The following is a 23,959-nucleotide window of genomic DNA, read 5'->3' as shown; positions in this document are numbered from 1 at the left end:
GTTGATGTTTCTGTTGTTGGATAGGTTGGAAGGACGCTAGCCATTGTTGGATCGATGTGCAAGATTTGCCGAAGCCGGAAAGTATGCAGGTGCAGACTTGGTTCCGGGTAAAGCTGCTTCATAATTCAGAAGTTTGTCATGAAGCTCGACAAAGGTGATCGGAGTGTCTCGAGCTTGGACGACACGAACAAGTTCTTTAAACTCATCCCCAAGCCCATCTAGGATTTTCTCCGTGAGATCATCTTCCTCCATTGGCGCTCCAAGAATTGCAAGCTCATCAGCACGAGCTTTCACTGTTTGCAGAAAATCTGTAACAGTTTGAGAGCTTTTGGTTAGATTTTTCAGATGAATTTTTACCTGCTTAATGCGTCCTCGTGACGGCTTAGCATATGTGTCTGCCAAAATCGTCCAAGCTGCTTTAGATGTTTGGGCGCTAGCAATGAAAGGAATGATAGTGGGAGAAAGAGATCCAACAAGAGCATTTAGGATTAATTGATCTTGTCGAACCCATAAGATGTGAGCAGGATTTGGTGTAGTGGTGGCGTTGGACGTAACAGTGGCTGCTGGACATGGTTTTGAACCATCTATGTATCCTAGGAGATCATATCCGATGAAGAGGGTTTGAAATTGAAGCTTCCAGGAAATGTAGTTGTTATTGGTGAGTTTAAGTGGGGCTTGAGCTGAGATATTGATGGTGATCAAGGTTTGATTTGGTTCGTTGGTGTTGTGAATTGTAGGTTGGGATGAATTTGTAGTCATGACGGGGGTGGCTTAGAGAGGAATAGAAAAAAAAAATAAAAATAAACTGCTTTGATACCATAAAGAGATTGAGAAACGTAGATGATTGAGAAGGAAATAAAGGCCACACAATGATGGCTTTTCCATGATCAATATTTAAGGATTTCAAATATAACAGCTTGTCTAAACTAACTGCTATATTTAAGGAAACAGAAAGATCCTCCTAAATACAATGAAACAGAATTCAAATAACAAATACAAAGTCAAAAACAAAACGTATTGAAAACAATATCAGATAAGATACGATGGCTCTATTAGTCATTACCTGGAGAGTGTGGACTATGGCCATACAACTACCAATGGTTGAAAAAGCTTCAACTTCATGTGGTCACACGAAATGAAAAAAAGGAGAAGAAGAAACACAGAAAAAAGTGTCAAATGACCTGGTGTGGCAAGAGCCCTACGTTTTGAACTCATCTACATCTAACGTGGGGCTCACTGAATTTTCTCGAGGCATATTCAACCCGTCTACAAGTAGAATATTTTAATTTCATATCATCGGCTTAAATTTAAGGATAAAACTCATCATAGACGGACCACATAAAAACAAACATCTTCAAACATAAAACTGCAAAAAAACTCTTTTCATGAGTTTATGGTTGTGTGATTAAAATGAACAAATTAGATTGATTAAAAGATGGGCCAAGCTTCAATTATGGGTGGATCTCAAGTCCATTTTTAAACATACTTTCAATTTCCGAGAAGACAACTATGGTATATCCTATTTTCATGGTAGGAAAAATGATTTTAGGGCTATAATACCTCAAGTCTCATTCATACGAACTCTTGAAAGGGCTGCATCACTTTTGGGCCACCTGTACCAAAACCCCACAAAGAAAGAAAGGGAGTTAGTTGATTGGCATACATTAAATCAAATTAAACTGATTAATTTTGGATTGAAGTCACTTTCGCTGCCCAAAATTAGATTCTTGAGCAATCCTAACCTCTGATTTTCTGACACTTGTTTCCTGAAACAGGACCACTGTATAAGTGTCATTTCAATAACTATCTGCCAATCACAGAGTCGGATCATCGAATAAGCTTAATTTTTTGGGTCATGATACATTTATCTATTTAGATACATATAAATTCGACGGCTTAATTTGAACTTTTCTTCCTTTAAAGCATGCAATTTTTAAGTGCCTGAGTATCATCCATCACTCTCTACCAGAGTATCGATGTTTTCAGAAGCACGAATGCCAGGCTGCCTCACTATTAAAAAAAAAAAAAAACACGTGATATTCGCAATCCACAAAATCTCAGTCTGCTACTGGAGATAACTATTCATCATTCATCAGCATGTTTGGAACCAGTGAGGCCCACATGTAATTTAGATGATATACGTGTCCTAATGTAGACCATCCATCTACATCCCACCCAGTGTCAGGTCAGCCCAATCGATAGCATGTGCACATGGCTGACTCACAGTCTCCTGGGTAGTGGGCCACACCACGAAATGATTAAAAATCAGCCATTGGTTAGAAATCAATATTCTACTGTTGAACTACCGTGGAAAGATATACTCCCACGGTAGTCGGCAGAGCCTGCCAAAACCAGCTATATCTCGGTCCTTTCATTTTCATGCAGTTCTAGGCTAGGCGAATAAACGAATAAACTCCAGCCTACTGCAGGGAACTTTGATACTCTAGCAGCCTACGAAGCTTAATACGCAGGCACTGAGAAATTTCACACGTGGCAAACATTAACTCAAATTAAAATTCCCAAATATGGAACTCACTTCCGTTAGGTCACATTCACAAAATCATATTGGTTGAAAATTTCCACCTCTGATTCGTGGACACTTGTTTGTTGGAGTAAAACCGTCAGATGCTTTCATATAAACCGTCCAATAAGTGTCCACCGATCCGATGGTCATATAATCGAATCATCTTAATTTTTGGTTCATATTCCATCTATAATGGAACCCATAATTTGGACAGTCTATTGTATCCACATATATAGTACCTAAGTTATATTTTTAGTGCCTGAGTATCTTCCATTGCTGTCTGCCAGCGTAGCAAAGCTTTTCTCCTGCGGAAATGTATCCGAAGACGAACGTACACCTCGAGGCACGCAAGAATCATACTCCACGAATCGTGGAACATAAGAACGTGTCAAGGAGTGGGCCGCACGGATATGCATCGCCTAAACTGTCACCTTCTGGAATATCTCAACCATCCCATATATGGACCTTTGCTTTCCCAATATGATAAGTCATTCGAACGGTCAGGGTTGTTTCTCCTTTCCTATTTCATCACTGAAAACTGAAAAGGAAATAGCCATGCTCGGCGGAGAACGGATGAGCTGCGGCACTCACCGTGTGGCCCACCTTGATGTATGTTTTATATATCTACACCGTCCATCCATCTTTTCAGATTAAAGAGCTAAAAAATGAATTAGATCCAAACTTAAGGTGGACCACATCATATGAAACAGTGGTGATTAATTATTAAAATTTCTTGTGGCCATAAAAGTTTTGGATCAAGCTGATATTTATTTTTTCCATTCATGCATGTTTTTGTAAACTTATCAATAGTATGGATGGAAAATAAACATTATGATGGTATTAATGTTGAATTTTTTAATGGTGGACGTTCAATCATCAATGTTTCCAATGGCATGGTCCACATGAGATTTGGATCTGTTTCATTTTTGGGTTAATGCCCTATAATGAGCTATCAATATAGACGGATGGCTTTGATATACAACAAATACGTCAAGGTGGGCACCATCGTGAGAGCCGCACCGTGTTGGTTGAGGCTGGGGCCGCACCTAGAAGAAGCGGATTAGATACGCCCACGTGGCGCAATATCATTGGCATGCAGATGCGAGTACATGCTCGGGCTGGGGTGCGGAGTCGGTGGATGACTGCGGGGCCCTCCATATTGTGTGTACCTTAAATCCATGCCGTTCATACGTTTTTACCGCCCATTTTAGGACATAATCTAAAAATAAAATAAATCCAAATCTCAGGTGGTCCATACTGCAGGCAGGAAACAGTGGTGATCGACTATTAAATAACCTCATCAACAGGTTGGATGGTAAATAAATATTCCGGTGGCCCCGAGATGATTTAATGGTGGGCATTGAATCACTACGGTTTACTGTAGTGTGGTCCACCTAAGATTCAGATCTGTTTCATTTTTTGGATCTTGCCTTAAAATATGCCGTAAAAATGCATGGACGGGTGATTCAAGGAACATACATGAAGGTGGGCCCCACAGTCAAGGGATCCACCACTGAAGCCGCTCCCCTCAACCCGTCAAAATTGTCGATGGGCCCACTCTAATGCAGACCAGTGATATTACGCCACGTAAGGGTATAGGTAACACTTAATCCTCGCAGCGCGGATGCACCTTTCTTACGTAGGGGACATTCGCACGTGGCAGTTATAAGGGGGTCCCTCTTCAGTAATCCTGCACGCGTATTCCAGGTCGGCATGTGTGCCGGGTGAATATAGAAGAATTCGCTTCTCGTCATTGGACGGCTAGGATTACTTAACAGTTTTTCTTCCGCCTAAAAAATGATAATATGCATTTGTACTATGCACCTCCCTCACATGTGGAAGATACGTACAGCGATCAGGACGGTTGATACCGTGGGCCACAGGATGGATGAGCTATAGACAATTCCAACCAAACAGTCGTTGTAAGCTTCATGAATCTGAACCGTTCATCTGTTATAGTCCAGCGGTTCCATTCGAATCCGACAATCAGACGGCTTCAAACCATGCAATATGGCCCACCAAATCAACGCCGTTAAAAACAAGATTGAGTTTTTCTAATTTTACATGCGGCACACTTGCCAATATTAACACGTGTACGAAATATGAATTTCCTTTCAGATGAGTTACACCGTGTATATTCTCGTCTTGATCATTCTATATCTGAACTTGGGTGGGATGCATCGCGAGAAAACAAATGGAGAGGTGGAAAAAGATTGTTTGATCAGTCAATTTTTACTTTGTACCGTGTCGGCCACTGAGAGGAAATTTTCTTATTTCTCAGGCAGAAGATTTAAACATCGATCTAAAGCTCACATCTCACAGGCGTTTTCCATATTGGCATGTGTTTCCGTGTATGATTGGACTAAAAATGGAGCCGATTCACCACCGACCAAGGTGTATTTCCTTGCGGGGCACTCTTTCATTTCTTTAAAGGTGCTTTCTTCGAGGGTTGCAAAAAGTGGAACCGGGTTGAACTTCGCACAACTCAGCCAACAACTAACCTCAACTCAGAACTCGGCCTGAGAAACTAGCTCGAGCCAATTTCAAGCCAGTTTGATATTTTTTCAAATGCATAAATTACATATTTAATATGCCATATTTCAAATGCAAATTAATAAAAGTACTTTTTAGGCATTTCAACAAATACTCCGGGCATCATTAAAATTAAAATATAAGGGCATTTCTATAATATAAAGTTTTTTTTTTTTATTTTGGTGGGAATTTGTTTATTCAATCTTCATTCGAATATTTATTTTGAGAATACTTTGAAATGAGGGCAATCTAAGGAACAACAATTCATTAAGGCATTTTATTAAACAACAAGTAGCATTCAAATCATAATGGCCGAGCCATAAAGCCGATTTGATTCGAGTCGATACAGATCAAGGTTTGAGTTGAGCCGAGTTGAGTTAAGTCAAGCTCGAACTGGGCTTGAAATTTTTCCAAGCTCCAAAATTCAATTCGACCCTGTTTGAATATAGCTTCAAGTAGAGGCGAGTCAAGCTTTTCTGAGTCGAGTCGAGCGAGTTGACCGAGCTAATTCAACTTATCATGCCCCAAACTTAGTGAGTAGGTTTATAGAATTCCCGAGCTCCGAATCCGACGGTGATAGCATTTGTAGTACCCCATTTTCGGTTCCCAGCTCCTATCCTGAGATTCTACAAAGAAAATTTTTAAGAGTTTTTTTTTTTTTAAATTTTTACATAAGCTTAACCACAAGTGTATCAAAATTAAAGACATCATCATATTTCCATTATAATATCTGTTCGAGTATAATATTGAAAGGGAAATACATAACATAACAAAAGTTCAAAAAATCAAACACATGTTCTTGCCTCGATGTTGCTACGATTTTACATAACCTGCACGTAAACAGCATGTGTAAGTTTACTACGAAGTTTAAAAAGTAAGAACTTCACATAAGCCACTTCCATTAAAAATGATGGTAACTCATCCTCCTCCGGAGCCGATTAGGCTTTACCCGAGTAACACATAAGTGGATGTTACCCTTACCGTGGGGCCCACCTTAATGATGTGTTGTATATCCATATCATCCACCTATTTTTTCAGATCATTTTAGGAAGTAGATCTAAATCTTAAGTAGACTACATCACATAAATAGTGGTGATTGAATACCCACCATTAAAAACTTCCTATGACCCATCTTAAGCAGATTAATAATGTTTATTTGACATCCAACTGTTGATAAGGCAAACCAAACCTTGATTAAGGAAAAATATTAAGATAAGCTTAATCCACAATGTTGTGGCCTACAAAAAGTTTTTAATAGTCTTTCACCACTTTTTTGAGTGGTGTGGGGATTTGGATCACTAAAATTTTGGAATAACTTCCTAAAATGAGTAGAGAAAACATGGATATAAAACATATTCAGTATAACACCACTAAGGTGTTTCCCAGGTGGCACTGATTCACAGCTATCCAGACCATCCAAACTTGTGGGTCCCATTGAAAATGTAGCGCACACACTAACAACGTATCGCAACCATCCAATTATAAGTAAAACAGTGAGTTGTCTAAATTTGAAACAGACGGTTAATATCGTACGAGGATTGGGTACCACGCTGGTGATCCCTAACTAGGACGCGATAGGGGCGCTGACACAATGGGGATTAAACACCTACCTTTGAAAACTTTTTGAGAGCCATGGAAGTTTTGGATCAAACTAACATTTGTATTTTGGTATCCATCCAGGTGTATGTGACCCTTATCAAGAGGCATAGTTCCAATTGTGGGTGTCATTATCACCGCTGCTTACTCTAGTGTGGTCCGCCTGAGTTGGATGTATCTTATTTTGGGCTTGGTATATAAAATTATATGAAAAAAATGGATGGATAGTGTGAATAAGACCCAAACATCACGGTGGTCCATCCGAGCCCCTATCTACCATTTTTAAATGTTCCAAAACTAACATAAGATTGTGTGGATTTGGAGCGGTTTATGTAAAGCTGTAAAGGAGCCTAACCGTATCCAGCTTGGCCAGTTTGGCCAACAGGCTACCTAGCTCGGCTTGGTCCTCAGGTCAGCCTGCTCAACTCAACTCGATCAATAGCTTAGGCCAACTCAAGCCGAGTTTGAGCTCCTCTTTCGGCCGAGTTTAAGTTTAGATTTTAAGATTTTATATATATATAAAGCGAACATGATCTGATGTGAATTGATTCGGAATGAGTCAAGTTTCATGTTGAGCCAAGTCTCAAGCTTGGCTAGCTAGCTTTGCTCAGCTCGATCAGTAGCTTGGGCTATGCTTGAGCTCGATCTTTCAAGCTACGTTTAAGTTTAGGTTTTAAGATTTTTAATATATATATATATATATAATATTTATTTAAATATAAATATTTATAAAATATATATATTAAGTGATCCCAATCCAAGATGAATCGATTCGAACTGATTTAAGTTTTGAGTTGAGTCAAGTTGAATTCAGTCTAGCTTGGACTGGGTTCGGCATTTTTTCGAACTCTAAAAATAAAATTAATTCCGCTTGAACCCAGTTTCTAACCATGTCGAACAGAGTGAGAGCTAACTCGGTTAGTGTACAACTCTAGGTTTAGGTGCAGCCTCTACAGTGGGGCGCGTATTAATATATGTATTCTATATCCAGGCTGTCCATCAGTTTTTGGATTTCATTTTATGCTATGAGACAAATAATAATAATAATAATAAAATCTAAGCAGATCAAAGTGGATCATACCATAGGAAACAGCGATAATTGATCATTAAAAAATTCTTATGCGATACAAAAGTTTTGGATTAAGATGATGTTTGTTTTTTCCCGGTTGGATGGAAAATAAACATTTGGCCCTATGAAGTTTTTAATGGTGGAACGTATGGTCCACCTGATAGTTGGGTTCATGCACTAAAATGATCTCGAAAAATGGATGAACGGCGTGGATATAGAATACATACATCAAGGTGGGCCCCACGGTAAGAGACTCACCGTCTTGGGTTAGACCGGGGCTGCACCTAATCCACTCCTGACCATCTCTCTTCCCAGTCCACCCTCTCGTCTATATCGTCTATAAAACAGACGGAAATTTCTCTCCACCTTTCTCTCTCTACTACACCCCCAAAAATACAAGCCGCCTCCAAAAATTTAGAGAAACCACCATCAGAAATTCCAAAAACCACCCCCAAAAGCATGGAATTCCTAGACTGGAAGTCCATAGGTTCTCTCCTTGCTACTTTCATGGTCCTCCGCACCACTCTCCGCGACTTCATCCCCCCTGAAATCTCCAGACTCTTCAAAAACTTCTTCCACCGCCTCTTCGCCGCTCTCCAGACCAACATCTCCATTATCATTGAAGAATTCGATTCCTCCTATGAGAACGAGATCTTCGACTCTGTAAAATCCTACTTGAGCTCCAAATGCTTCTCCTCTGCCAAAATCATCAAACTCTCAAAACCTAGGAACTCCAAGAACCTCACTTTCACCATGGATTCCAGCCAGAAGATTGAAGACACCTTCGACGGCATCCCAGTAAAGTGGTCCCTACAAGCCATCGAGAAGAAATCCAACAAATATGGATCCCAAGAATGTCGCTTCTTTGAATTGTCTTTCCACAAGAAATACAAATCTCAAGTAATAGAAAATAGTTGTGTATTTCATATGTATAATATTTTTCTATACTGTTTATTAAAATACATGATTATTTTCTTTTATAGGTGCAATCGACTTATATTCCTCATGTGATGGAAGAAGCAGCAAATATCAAATTCAAAAACCAAGAGCGAAAGCTCTATACTAATCGATCGGGGGATGAACATGGACGGATGTGGTCGTCAGTTCCTTTCTCTCATCCATCTACTTTTGATACAGTGGCAATAGACCCAGTGCTGAAAGAACAGATCAAAGCGGATTTGAGGAAGTTTGTGAATAGGCAGGAGTATTATAACAGAGTGGGTAGAGCTTGGAAGAGAGGGTATCTCTTGTACGGCCCACCTGGAACAGGGAAGACTAGCTTGATCGCTGCAATTGCAAATTTTCTGGAGTTTGATATCTATGATCTGGAGCTGACGGCGGTCATGAACAATTCGCAGCTGCGGAAGCTGTTGATTGCGACATCAAGCAAGTCGGTGATAGTCGTGGAAGATGTGGATTGCACGCTCGATCTTTCGGACAGGAAGAAGCAGTTTGGAAAGAAGGAGAGGGAGTGTGGAGATTGCAGGCCGGAGGCAGAGGAGAAGAAGGGAGAGGAGAAGAAGAATGGTGGGAGCTCGACGTTTAGCACAGTGAGCCTTTCAGGGGTGTTGAATTTTGTGGATGGGCTTTGGTCGTCCTGTGGTGGGGAGAGGCTGATGATCTTCACAACAAACCACAAGGAGAAGCTGGACCAGGCGCTGCTGCGAGCGGGCCGCATGGACAAGCACATCAACCTCAGTTATTGTGAATTCGATGCGTTCAAGACACTAGCAAGTAATTACCTGTACATCGACGATCATGAACTTTTTGGGGAGATTGAGGAGGTCCTGGTGCCGGCAAAGATAACTCCTGCAGACGTGGCCGAGATTTTCATGAGCTGCAATGACGATATTGATTTGGGGATGAGGAATGTGCTGGAGGAGTTGAAAAGGAGGTTGGCTGCAGAGGAATGCAAGAAGGAAATGGAAGCTATGGAGAAAGAGGTTGTTGAAGACAAGGAAGAGAGGGAGGAGGAGATGGAAGCAGATGATGTGGGGAAGGATCACATAGAGTAGTTCATCAAGCCATAATCTCCATACATGTGGTGTATGTGTATGAGATCCAGACTGTTAATGTGCCCCGCCTTAGTTAGCCCATATGCAGGAAACCACAGTGATCAGATGATTCTAACCATCTATTGCATGTTTTGATTTCACCTGTTTGATAATTACTGTTGGTTGGAATTTTTGATAGCCTCCCATTTGTAGTTCTCCGGAACCGCCTAATGCTTGAGGCCCAATTGATGAATGGTCTGGATCGCCCACACATGAGCCACATAGAGGAGATTGGGTGCTTGATAAGTAAGATAATGTTACCACTGGGTCCTCCTATCTTTTCCAAAGGGTCTGTTGCTGTTTGCCTAAATAATTTTATCACTGGGTCCTATCTTTTCCAAAGGGTCTGTTTTTGTTTGCCTAATCTGCTGATATAGGGCCCATTAGATTAATGGTATGGATCTACTATGATGATTTAGTAACTGAATTCATGTTGATCTTTTCCCACTCAATGTTTGGGTTTTTTGGCCTGGATGGAAGGTTGCGAAATAGCCAAGTGATTGTGTATAATCTTATTATTATCTGATGATTTAACATGGTTTTACTTTAGTTTAGGGACTGTTTGGAATTACCGCCGAGAGGGTGGAGACGCTTCAAGGCCACCTTCCATTGAAAAGGCGCCTCTTTCAGATGGTAATCTTCTACATCGTGTAGGATCTGTTTTTCTCTCAAACAGGCCTAAATAATGGATCTGCTTCATCTTCGAGTTCAAATGAGGAGACCATCTGTTTTTTCTAGTGTTTTTCTTGCTAGGGGATTCAGCCCAATTGTGATTTCAAGATGACACAAATGCAGCCACAACTTGCTCAATTCGACTGCCTGAAATTATCATTAAATTATAAGAAATAGGAAAGAAAACTAATGTGATGTTAGTGCTTAATCTATAAAATAGTTCAAAGGAAAACATTCTTCTGCATGCATATTTCCATCAAAAGAGAATTAAAAGAATAAAGAAATGTTTCAGCTATATACCCAATGCTCCTTACTCGAAACCCAATAATAAAAAAACTGAGAAGAGAAAATGCTCCTCATTCAAAAACCCAAAAAAAAAAAAAAAAAGAAAAAAAAGAAAGAAAAGAAAAGAAAAGAAAAGAGCAGAAACAATGCTCCTTATTCCCAATAAAAAGAACAGAGCAAAAACCCAGAAACCTACTTTGATTAGACTTTCTAACATCCTATCTTAATTCAGACTTCTGAAAGAATGCAGTGGAGCTTCTTTCCTTCTACATTAGTTGCATCTTCTTGTTGCCAGGCATTGCTCATTTTTGGATTTAAAAAACACATAACCATGCTCCTGAAACATGTTTATATCGCCGCGCTGCCCAATGAGTATAACATCTTAAATGGAGTCATATCACAGGGTGAATTTGGATGCTGTTTTGAACTTGTTAGAGGAAGGAATGTATTTTCTTTTATTTTCAGTGCTCCCTCAGGACACCATACAAGTGTAGCTCATTCTTCTTGTTAAAATAGGTTAAGGAGGTCATTTTCCCACAGTAAAGATCTGCCTTAAATCTATTATTTCTATAACTTGGTATCAGAGCCGGTTTTTCTATGCCTAGTTATATATTCCTTTCTTCTCTCTTCTTTTTTGTTGGAAAAAAATGAATTCTTCTCTAAAAGGATTGAATTTCAATTCGTTCGGTTCATTACAAAGGAAATGACCAATGTTGGGTGGCACGCGGGAACCCCCAATTGCAATTTGGTACATCTCAACTTGGACTTGGAAAGATGGGACGCGCACATTGCAGGCTTTCCTCACTTTGGTCATTTACTCCTAGTCGGAATGAGCTGCTACAATTCAATGAGATCGAATATCCAAATTCAGCCTCACTTGTGCTATACAGTCCTTGATTCAAAGCCCCTGATCGATGAGCGTAGAATGGTGAATCATTTGGTAAATAAGAAGAGAAGCTTTCACATCTAGTCTCCCAAGAATTAAATTCATTATACCATCGCCTTTGATCTAGAAATGCTGGCTTCATAGGTTCTGCTAACATTTCTGCATTGCTTGTCAATATGGTAACGATTTCCGACATTCGGGGCCTTAGGCTTGGATGTGACTGCAGGCATAACAAGGCCACATGAATCGCTTGTAAGACGTCTCTCTCATTAAATCCATCAGATTGCAGTTTTGGGTCCACCAGATCAATGACCCCTGATCTATTGTAGAGCTTCCATGCCTACAAACATTTAGAGAGAAGTGCGACTCTTCAATAGATGTATGAGAGACTGATTAATGGAAAGAATGAGAAAGGATTGAAAGCGTACATATTCAGGAAGATATTGCATATCTGATGCTAATGTGGGATCAGCATTTTTTCTACAACTGATTATCTCAAGCACCAAAACTCCAAAGCTGTAAATGTCGGCTTTCTCGGATAGCTCTCCTCTGATGGCGTATTCAGGAGCCGTATAGCCTCTGAAAGAAACAGTCTGGAAATCAGTACCGACAGTTCTATATTTGGATGCACTATTGAATTGAGTTTCAATAAGATTGAAAGTAATTCAAACTAAACTGTCTAAATTATGGGTCCCAGTTTAGATGATTCTTGTACTAAAAATATGCTTATTTGATTATCCGACTAACAGACTGCCGGACATTTGTTGAATGGTTGAAATGAAAAACATCCAATGGTCCTATTTCAACAAATGACTGTCTACGAAACAAATCACAGGTTAGGATTACTCAACCAATCTGATTTTGGGACTGTGAATTAGTGACGGTGAGTTCAGAATTTAGTCTGTTTAAATGTATGCCTGTGTATCGAGTTTCAAACTTGGAGTATAATAACTCCCCTTTTGCTCATCTTCTATATTGAACTAACAATTGCAATTCAATTCAGTAGTGCATCCAAACACAGCCCTAACTGGTCCATTATCACCTATGTTGAAAGAGAACATTCATGTGAAGAGGATCACCACACACGTTTGAGGACTATTCATCAGGTGGGCCCCACTATGAACAGTACAATCATCAAGTGATCCACAGATTTATGTTGAATGTGTGCCCCACCTGAGTGTATCAGGCCATGCTAATTTTTCAGGCGAGGGCTCGTTCACATTGAGGACAGCCTGATGAACAGCTCATATCTCGCACACATATGCCACATGGAATATCCTTGAAAAATCATACCAACCCAATACATATTTCAATCGAAGAATGTTGCGGCTTTTCTTCGGTGGTGGAAATTGCGATTATGCATTGAACACTTACAGAGTTCCAGCGAATGTGGTGCTGAGATAAGCTTGATCTTCGGGGAAGAACCTCGCCAATCCAAAATCTCCTATCCTCGGCTGAAATTTATCGTCGAGAAGGATGTTACTCGCCTTGATATCTCTATGAATAATCCTTATATGTGAATCCTCATGCAGATACTGCAATCCTCGAGCAATGCCAAGAATTATCTGGAATCGCGTCTTCCAGTCCAGGAAATGATCACTTCTTCCTGTTCCATAGATCGAAATCCACAATCAATTCCCGAATGATCTCAAATTCATGTGGCCCAACAGACTATACATGCTGGGGTATCTGAATTGTTCATCTGGTGGGTCCCATGGCCGATGGGAGACACCCCAAAAATCTCCATTACAGATGATCCTAACCATTTGATATAGCCCCAACTGAACGTGGGCCACGATCGAATGTGGCCCCACCAAACCAATCACTTAGAACATTGGAAAGGTGGGCCTCATGATTAATCGGAGACACTTCAAAAATCTCCCTTACAGATGATCCTAACCATTTGATGTCACCCCGTAAAATGCCAGGCATCCAATACTGGATGGCCACCGAGGCTTAGATCACTGAGAGGTGGGCCCCACCTATATTTTTTCTGGGTTGAAGAAGAAACATGTTCGATTCGATCTCGCACCACAAAGAAGTGAAGGATTGCGTGGCCGGGCAGATTGATCAGATTGATGGATGGAGAGGGAATACTGACCATGTACTATCGCATCCAAGCTTCCATTCACCATGTATTCATACACGAGCAATCGTTGCGGCCCATCTGAGCAACACCCAAGAAGCTGCACAAGGTTCTTGTGATGGATGCAGGTGATCATCCTCACCTCTGTGAGAAATTCTTCCTCACCTTGCCTGGATTTCTCTAGAGCAAGCTTCTTTACTGCAATCATCCTTCCATCTTCCAAAACTCCCTGCAATCAAACAATCTCACCATATGTTATGGCTAGCATTTTTAGCTTATCGTTGTTCCTGTGGTCCCCAGTCTGTAATGTGATCCAAGCCACTGATCAGGTGGTTCCCACTCTGTAATCGACCGTCCATTCATTGGGTGGGCCACACATGTATATTCAATATGGATAATTGCCCAACATGTCCACTCAAAAGATGTCTATTGCTTTTCTACATTCTAGCTCAGTGCATCTACATTGTGGAGCCCACCTGACTGACCGAGCTTGTAGTAACAAATCAAAACTTGCTGTGTTTGAACCTTATAAACCGGCCCAAATCCTCCTCTTCCAAGCAGGTTATCAGGATTGAAATTCCCTGTCGCTTTCTTCAGAGTCCGGTAGCTGAAGTAGCTTATCGTCCGAAGATTGCCGCTGAAGAAATCTGGCATTCCTAACACAGAATTCAGCAATGTTAAAGACCTTGTTTCAAGCTTGAATTCCAATTTCTAAAAATCTTCTTTCTCATGTAATCCGGTAAGCGAGCATTACCTTGTACTCTATTATTCCGGACCAGTATCTGATTCAGTGCTGAAGATTTGTAGCATATCCAGAAAATCACTATCAGAACTACACAGACTACAAGCAGAATGCTACTTCCAAGGAAGAAAATCGAGATGGAGATGCTTCGATTCAACGATGAGATCTGCAACTGATGGAATGTGGATGGCGATGGAGACGGTGAGATTGCTGCATTTGCATGGAATGATCATGGTCTGAAAACAGTTCTGTATTTTAAGGTGTGTCATTTGGGAAGAATTAGAGTGACTGATGAGGTTTGCTGATGATCAGGCCCACACTGCATATGCGGGTGGGCCCCACCTCGTAAAATTTCTACATTGGCCAAACATCCACACCGCCCATCAGGTGGGTCCCACTATGCAGATTCCCTGACCGGATTTTTGGGCCAGAGCGTCTAACTGTGGAGCCCGCCTAAATCAGGCCCACATGAAAATGGATCTATTTACTACGATCTGAACTGTAGGTGAAGTGAAAGATGCTTTCCAACCAGTTTTGACCGTTCATTTGAACCGTTCTGACTGCCAAGTAGAAGTGACCTGAAGTAGGTGATTTTGTCAAAGGATAGATTGAAGAGGCCACATTCCTCATTTTCCGTCTAGGAGGAATGTGCTGATTACATCCGAGCCATTCATCAGGTGGGGCACATCATGAATATTCCTCTGGTCCGAAAATCAAGCTCGTCCATTTATTAAGTGGGCCACATGTGTATCAGAAAAAAAAAGGTCAGAATCACCAATGATCGACATGTGTGGTCCACTTGATGAGCAGACCCACCTGATTTTTCAACCCGCAGCATGTACATGGTGTGTGCCACCTGGTGAATGGTCCATTTCTGTTTCTTCTTCAACTGGACTCCCACCATGGCCTTCTCCATTCCAAAGGAGCAATGAGCACCTACAGCCCACTGCATGTACATCGCAGACGTTAATAATGTGGGCCCATCCACTGCATGGACATCACAGCCGACTGTTCTTCAATCTGACCGTTGGGAAACTGATCAGCCCATCATTCGAATTTCTCATGCAGTGGATTGTAGGGGACGATCATCATTCATCCTACTTGAGTAACACTTAATCTAAATACATCATGATGAAGAACACTTACAGTGGGGCATAATCCGACGGTGCATCTCCTCCCTTTTCACGAGCCAATGGATTCTCTAATTGGTTAGTGAGAAACATCGACGATCGAAGATATGATCTTCATTTTATCTCTTTTCTTATGATCATGTGGACCATCATGCGGCCTTGCAACGATCGATCGAATAGAATATCCGTCCCAACCGTCCGTTCCTCTGTTCTTTTCCATTGTTGTTGGAAAATCCAAGACAAAGGTTACAACAATGTAATTTGTTAATTCGATGCGGAGTGATCATGTGAATTCTTATAGGTTCAAGCTTCTGTAGGGACCCTCGTTATATTTACGGAGAATCCAAACCGTGCATCAGGTCCACCGTATCATTTTCACCGTATATCCAAAAAATCAAGATGACCCAAAACTCAGGTGGGCTAAAACATAGAAAACATTGTAAAATCACGCCTAACAGCACAAAATTCACTAGGTGTGGTCCACCTGAGTTATTTATGGCTGGATTTTGGAGAGTCATTTCAACCTTGTATGAAGCGTCTGATGAATGGATTGGATGGAATGTGAAGTCTACTCTAAGCCCCACACATAATCTAGAAGTTTCTGTTGTGGACATCCCTCTCTGCCTTGTTCTTTATTGTTCGCTGTGGTGTGACTCAACCGACTTTTGGATTAGTCTTCATTTTTAGGGACCCAACTGTAGGGGCGCATCTGATGGACGGTTTGGATGTCACATAAACATCACGGTGGGCCCCATGCAATTCGAAAGTATGGGAACTCGCACCAATCCGAACGTTTGTGAATGTTTCCCTCAAGGAGATGATACAATAGTTTGAGTTGTACTGGAAGATCGTATAGCCATCTCTCAGTAGGACACTTGTTTGAGTGATGTATCAATCGGGACCGTCCATCTTCTCGGACTTGTTGTCAGTGATCCATTTTTCTAAATTTACACCTATTGGACAATCCTCGCCATCACCGTTCTCTACTTGATGGTGGTGGTTAACAATTTTCTCATATATTGTCACTTTGAAGGCCAGTAATCTGATGGCTAGGATCACCCGATCTATATGCAACATGGAATGTTTTCCATCAACTATACGGAAAACTAGATGAACGGTCCAAATGGCAGATCTCACAGTCACGTGCACCGTGTAGAAATGGCTCTCGCAGAACATCTCCATCTTAATAAGTCTTGTTCTTCTTCTTCTTTTTTTTCTTTTTTTTTTTAAATTTTTTTTTTTATTTTTAAGCCGTTGGGAAGTACTTATGCATTCTTGGCTTGCTCTCACACACCTCCACACGCAGCACGCGTGTGAAACATCCACCCTGTTAGGGTACAATGGACAGTTTAGAAAACTTTTATTTATTATTATTATTATTATTTATTTTTTTTAAACACCCCCATACACTCAAGCTGTGGTGGGATTTCACCACCTATAGATACTCAACCCTTGAAGGGTGTTGAAACTCCTAAGAGTCTACCACCAGAGCAAGAGTAATGATCTAATGGTTTAGAAAGCTTGCCAATGGTCCACATTCAATGTGGTCACTTGTTTAGACATACAAGCACTACTTGAAAGTCAGGTTGGTTAGCTCTTAAGTGGGCCACACTCACCTAAGAGCATGTGAAATATCCAGTCTATCACCTGTTAGCATAAACGAGTAATTAGAAGTCGACCTTCTATTGTCCACACTGCCTATATAATTATAATCTACATAATCTACCAACTTTGTCCCTATTTTCTTGAATGATAAAACGTGGTAATGCATACATTGAATATATCGAAGTAGTCATTTCACGGCCTCACTGTGTTGCTTGCAGGAGTTAGACATGTATAAGCTAACAACACTTACCGCATGTGAAATGTCCAGTCCTATACAGACCATGACATATTTTAAGCCGTCAACTATGCTTAAATAAGACATATGGGACATAACTTCATTTTCTTCATCTATTTTAAGACACCATTCAGAAGAAAACTTGAAGTGAGCAACACAGGAAACGTTGACCGGCTTTACCTTGTCCATCACATACTTGATCAATAATTTCTTAAAGTATTTCGTTTGAGATAACCATAGTTTACTCTTCTTCTTGTCTGTATGTATATCAATGCTGAGAATATTCCTTCCGGCTCCTAGATATTTCATCTTGAATGTCCGTAATAACCGAGTCTTCGGTAAGTCGATCTCAGACATGCTGTAACTAGCGATAAACATATCATCGATGTACAAAACTAAGATGATAAACTTTTCATCGCTCAATATCTCGTAATAGACACAATGATCATATTCACTTCTGGTAAACTTCTGATTCACTATGAAAAAATTTAACTTTTTGTACCATTGCCTAAGCGACTGTTTCAAACTGTACAATAACCTCTTTAACTTATAAACCTTATTCTCTGTCTATTGTATTTTGTAACATTTTAGTTGCTTTATGTATATCTATTCTTTCAATTTTTCATGTAGGAAGACAGTCTTCACATTCATCTACTCCAACTCGATATCGTATTGGGTAACTAATGTTAACACGAATTTAATAGATACTTACTTTAAGGCTTGATCTACTTCCCAACGTTAATCTCTAATACCATTTATTGAGGAACTGCAAAAGCACACAATGACAAATCAAGTAAAGTACTCCAATAGCACAACCAAGTTTAAATTTTTAAAAAAAAAAAAAAAAATCCTAAATTTTACGTGGAAAAACCTTTGTGGGAAAAAACTAGGGCACAAAGTGACGGTAATACACTATAGAAGCAGAAAATTACAAAAGATAGAAAATACTGATTCGAATAAGCCTAAAATTTTCCTCACAAACCTAAGTTATGCCATTGAAGTGTTGGAACGAATTAGAAAGCTTTATCTTACTTACAATTCCTGACCACACTCATATATATAGCCCTATAAGGAATTATAATCGGAATATGAAACAAATCCCACACTCAATGGCACTTCGATGAGACTTAGATGGCATCTACAATTTGCCGATGATATCGAACACATTTGATGACATTGAGGAAAGTATTAAAATATTTCAACGATAAAACATAAATTTTCTAAATTTTTTCAATAAAATTAAACAATCTTTGATGGCATCGATGTGTGGTCGTTGGCATTGCGCTTTACATATTTAAGACATCAAGAACACTTTGACCGTTCAAGTTATAGGAACCATATTTGGATGTCTTGAGCCCGAAAAAAAAAAAAGAAAGTCACTCATTTGTTTTTTAATTTCAGATTGGGAGATTCACTGGATGGTTAAATAAAAGTATCCAATGGTTCTGGTTCAACAAAACCAAAGATGAAAGAACAAAAGAAAGAAAGGCAAAACCCTGTGTGAGAGAGATTTCTTGAGTACGGTGCATGGAGATTGAGGATGGATGGGAACTTTGACAGAGATTTTTCTCGGGCATGATGCATGGAAAACGTGGAACGGTGCATGGAAAACGTGCAAGGATGGAAGCTTTGATTAGATGGTAGGTGTTCCAGTGAAATTCCAACAAGCTATGATGGGAGGACTGTCAGAATAATCGTACCATGATGAACTATGTATTGCATCGTTGAACCTCTCTCTCCTGTCTTTGAGGTGATGTTGTGTTAATAGAAGGATTTGAACTAGGGCTGCTTAGAATGTCGGATTAAAAAATACTTTGTATTTTAACAGTCCAATCCTAGTTTACAATCATGCTTTTCCTCTCAGAAAATATGGTATTAAGTGAAACCTGTTGGCCATGGAATTATAATCAACGGATGAGATTTCACACTCATTACCTATATGCATTTACAACTCGATTGCCGGTGTAAATGGCGCATATAAATAACCAGCATGAATAAAACATATACATTAATATGGACTCCACATATCCGAAATCTCAATATCTACTATTGGGATGGGATGATATTATACTTGGGCTAATCTCCTTCCTCGTGTCATTTCCTAAAGCTAGATGGAATATACTTAGACCAAATGCAATTCCATACCACCTAATCTTACGTTCTAAACAAGCTCATGGCACTATTAACAGGTGCACCACCCATTAGTTTCAAATGGACCTGACCCAGTTTAATGGGAGCGGGTCAATTTTTTTGGAGACATTGAATAAACAGGTTGGGTTGGGATTGAGTCCACCAACTTGGACTTAATTAATTATGATATATAAATTTAGTTTTATAGTTAACATAAGTAATGAAACGAAGTTTGATAAGCTGCGTGTAGAAAGCCTATTTACATGTCTTGCATGTGTATGAGAAGAATGTGTGTATTCATGTATTTTACTATTGGAGTCATGTAAATGCTTTCAATTCACCTGATTGTAACTTGAAACCGAGGTCCTAAGACACTACATGTAGGCAATGGGTACCTGCACCCAATTAGGACTGGATCTAGGCCCTCAAAAAGAGACGAGGACCCAATAAGACCGATCGCGAGCTTGGATGCAAGTTGCATGGGATGAGGCTGTTGATGGCGTTGGGATCTAGGGTTAAATGTCATGATTGTTCACCACCTCTTATATGCGGTACACATGGCATACTTTCATGGTAATCTAAACCATTGAAATTGTTGCTCTGAATGTAGGTGGATAGTAATCTAATAATTGCATTGAGAAAATGACAGCGACCATCTTATTTTATCCTATTTAATTCATACCTGATGCAGGTTGTGCTACAGATGCATTCTTAGCATGGTTATACCAAATGATACCTAAAGGAAAGTGGAAGTAGTCTATCACGAGGGAAATTAGTCTTATGTCATGACGTAGTTGAATCCTAAATGTATTCAGCTTAAAAAGATTCATTCCGGATGTAGAGAAATTGTCTTTTAAGGCATTGACAATAAAATAATGATACCTTTTGATTTGGGCAGTGTCACAAAATGAACGATCCACTTGCTAATCTTTAAGTAATGACAGATCTTGAGTCAGCGGCCATGCATAGCAAGTCCTGCATGCTCATTTTACGAAAAAAAGAATAAAAATAAAAATAAAAAGCTCTTTTTGATCTTAAGGTTGAAATTGTAATTTTAGAAAAAAAATTACTTTTTTTAGAAAATTTTATTTTTATTGTATTTCTTTGCTCTTACAGTTTTTAAATTTTTGTCTTTTTTAAAAGTTGCTTATAATAATGTTGGGAATATTCTAGTAAAGTTCATTTGGGCATTTTTATTTTTAGCATATTAAGCTTTAGAGGTTCTTTTTACTATTTTGGATAAATTTGAATTAGGGTTTGAATTTTCTTTATTTATTAATTGTGTAATTGAAAATTCATACACATTATTTAATAAAATTATTAAAAAAATTTCTCTTATCGTCTAATGGACGTAAGAATTTTTCCTGTGAATTCAAAGTTTTATTTATTTAGGAAAGACAATGATCTCCTTCTTATTGTCTCATGCTCTTCCCTATGTTAATATCATTTGCTTCTTTACTTTTGTTTTTTGTTGAATAATCCTAATCTCACGGACTTTTCTTTTTTAAATATGGACCGCTAGCGGTCGCCCAAACTAAATGGCCTTGACAGCTTGGGTGGTCTCAAATTGATTGAAATATAAACAACCAAATTAAATTTCTTGACAAAGACTGAGGAGATAACAACCATTCGAAGTACTACATTCCCTTTTAATCTTTTTGAATTTTTTGTAGTTTTGGAATTGAAAAAGAACTGTTGAAAGGGAAAGAGGCCAGTCACTTGTCTTTTTACTCTTTTCACCACCATAAACAGAGAAGCCTCCACACACACACACTCTCTCTCTCTCTCTCTCTCAGAGAGAATGACAGCAGAAGCGTTTTTAGTACCCACCATAAGAGTAGAAAAAGTGGATGGTGTCTGCAAGTGAATGACAATCCATACTGTTTTGCACAGTACGCCTATGGACCGTTGGTTTGTTGGCTCCCACCATGGATGGGTTCTGCACCGAAACTGTTCTGGATAAAATACATCACAATGTTAGCAGTAGTGGAGCTAATCTCCTCCTCAAAACCCCCTGAGTTTAGACTTCTGAGCCCAAGTTGGGCCCATCAACGTTAGTCACGGGCCGGGGTACGGCATGTGGGCCCATGGGCTTGTGATGGACACAATATAAATGGGCCACGTCTGGGCTTTTTCAAGCCGCCGGATCTAAGTTCAATTTGACAGTCCTCAAGGGATCTTCTGTGAAAAACAGCATCATCATGCACAATCACATGGCTTAAAAAATTATCTGGACCCCTCATTTGATGGGCCACGTCACAAACTGGAGTTGCTCATATTGGAAAGCCAGACCATTTGAAATTGCAGTGATTTGGAGGTCAGCTGATTTGTACGCTCCAGATCATGCCAATGACATGTGGTTTGGGTAATCAGGGGTTCTGAAATTCCTGTTGGAGGGCACTGGCAGTGAAGATACGTTGAATGCCCTTACAGGCTTTTGGCAATGTATCAGATCTAAGCTGCTCATTAGGTGGGCCTTGTGGGAATTGATGGCCGTATGCAAAAGCAAAGCTTGTGAAAAGACCATAACATTCATAACGTGCTCCCTATGAAAGTTGCAGTCCGAAAAATAGGTTGGCCAAGTTATCAGGTGAGATATAAGGGCCCGTTTGGATACCACCAAATAAGTTACTTTTTCTACTTACAATGATAGATAAAAGTAACTTATTTAAGATAAGTAAGTTTAGTTTATAATTAGTTATAAGTAATTTTTTTGTTACTTAAAAGTACTTAATTACTAAAGTTAATTTTTTAGCTTTACTACTATTTATAAGTTGTTAAAGAGGCACGGGAGAGACCAAAGAGAAGGGAAGCTGATGAGTAAGTTGTTTACCAAGCATGCTAATGTTCTTAATTAGTAGAAACTAAGATAAAATATTTGTGGCATGAGTAACTTATTTTAAGCAACTTAGGATCCCACTGGGCCCTAAATGTAAACTATTGGTTCTCATTTTTCTAGCCATTAATTTCTTGACTTGCGCGTGGGCCACATATAATGGGGCTTGATTCATTGTTTACAATAGTTTATGTTGCCAGTTGGCTTGTTTGGTCATGTGGGATGTGTGTGGGTGTGCCACAACCAATTATACAGTTTGATTCAAACCGAACAACTTGACCCCAAGTGCTAAGATAGGTAAATACGTTGTACGTGATTGTATACGATCGAGACCTAAAAGATTTATTGCATATTTAGCCACTCGAAAGATAGTTATAGGATAATCAGGCGATTGTCGAAGCGATTATCAAAGTGTGTGGTTCTTTTTCCGCAGATTAGTTGGACCTTGCCTTCTTTATAAAAGGACTTTTATAAATAAAACAGTTAATGCAAAAAAAGAAATACTTATGGTCGATCATATGAAGCAACGGTAAGATGCCTTTCTGAAAGATAAAGTGATTATATTGATATCGAGAATAATTCAACGCAAAAGCATAGGGTTGAATTACAATTAAAAATTACCACTATTGGATTATGATTAAGGATTACCACTACTCCTATGATAGATCTAAGATATGATCATAAGGAAAGATAATTTGATTTGTTTGATTGGTTTGATATAAGACCAATTGCTTTGTTGAATTCTTCCACTATTTATAGATCTCTGTCACCGCCTCTCTTTAGACATTTTTCCTCCTTACTTCGTCGGTTATGGTAATTAAATCATTATCATATCGGTCTTGTAGATCCTTACTTCTCTTGATGTGTGTGATTTCTTACAAATTACCGCTACTATCAATAGTAGAGTTACTAGGGTAAAGCATTTAAGGTACTATTAATATATAAATTTCTACTAAATCAAAGAGAAATCATGGTCCATCACCCTCAATGGTTGATAAAAGAAACCTCGGAGAATAGCCCGCACCTCAGAAGGATTTTCTCTAATTTATGGTACATTTAGGGTTATGGTTTATGGACAACTACTGGTACCTATTCAAATGCTAGAGGTATTGTGAGATTCATAAGATTTATCCTAAGAATATTTAGACTAGTAAATTTGACTCGATCCTTACCTTTGATTATCGATGAAAGGCTTCGACGGAGGATCTGAAAGTCACTAGGGCTTCAATTAAAGGGGAGAATGTAAGAGGATGCACCACCCTCTTAATCGACCACCTTTACTCACTCACTCACTCTCTTCTTCTTATTCTTCTTCTCTTCTTCTTCTTCTTCTTTCTCTTCTAAGGCATGGAATTCGTATTAGAGCAAATGGCTACCCTAAAAGCTACTTTTATAGCACAGAAAATGGTGCAAATGGCCTAAGTGGCTAAGGGTTTGGTATTGGAGGTTAATTTTCATTATTGGGGCCTACAGGAAGGTGCATGGTCAATCTAATCCATTGAATATATGACTTCAGTGGGGATCTACATAAGGGGGCGGTCGCTTTAACATTCAGATGTGTTGATCAACAGTTAATG

The 23,959-nt window shown here is 39.5% G+C and overlaps 2 protein-coding genes across 2 annotated transcripts; one reads left to right on the top strand and one right to left on the bottom strand.

The window, feature by feature from the left end:
* Positions 1-8,076: 8,076 nt before the first annotated feature.
* Positions 8,077-10,227, top strand: LOC131256693 (AAA-ATPase At3g28510-like). The gene is made up of 2 exons (XM_058257678.1): positions 8,077-8,621; positions 8,705-10,227. Exons 1-2 carry the CDS (start codon positions 8,181-8,183, stop codon positions 9,734-9,736), a joined length of 1,473 nt encoding a protein of 490 aa, XP_058113661.1. The 5' UTR covers positions 8,077-8,180; the 3' UTR covers positions 9,737-10,227.
* A 354-nt stretch (positions 10,228-10,581) lies between these two features.
* Positions 10,582-15,404, bottom strand: LOC131256299 (putative serine/threonine-protein kinase). The gene is made up of 8 exons (XM_058257267.1): positions 15,263-15,404; positions 14,459-14,656; positions 14,230-14,360; positions 13,720-13,933; positions 12,993-13,224; positions 12,047-12,197; positions 11,729-11,958; positions 10,582-10,594 (listed from the first exon to the last, which is right to left on the bottom strand). The coding sequence occupies exons 1-8, from the start codon at positions 15,402-15,404 to the stop codon at positions 10,582-10,584; spliced, it is 1,311 nt and encodes a 436-aa protein (XP_058113250.1).
* Between the last annotated feature and the right edge of the window lie 8,555 nt (positions 15,405-23,959).

Source organism: Magnolia sinica, chromosome 9 (assembly GCF_029962835.1).
Source record: "Magnolia sinica isolate HGM2019 chromosome 9, MsV1, whole genome shotgun sequence".
NCBI classification, from domain to species: domain Eukaryota; kingdom Viridiplantae; phylum Streptophyta; class Magnoliopsida; order Magnoliales; family Magnoliaceae; genus Magnolia; species Magnolia sinica.
The sequence above is the reverse complement of the archived record's forward strand: the minus strand, read 5'-3'. Positions and strand labels throughout refer to the sequence as shown.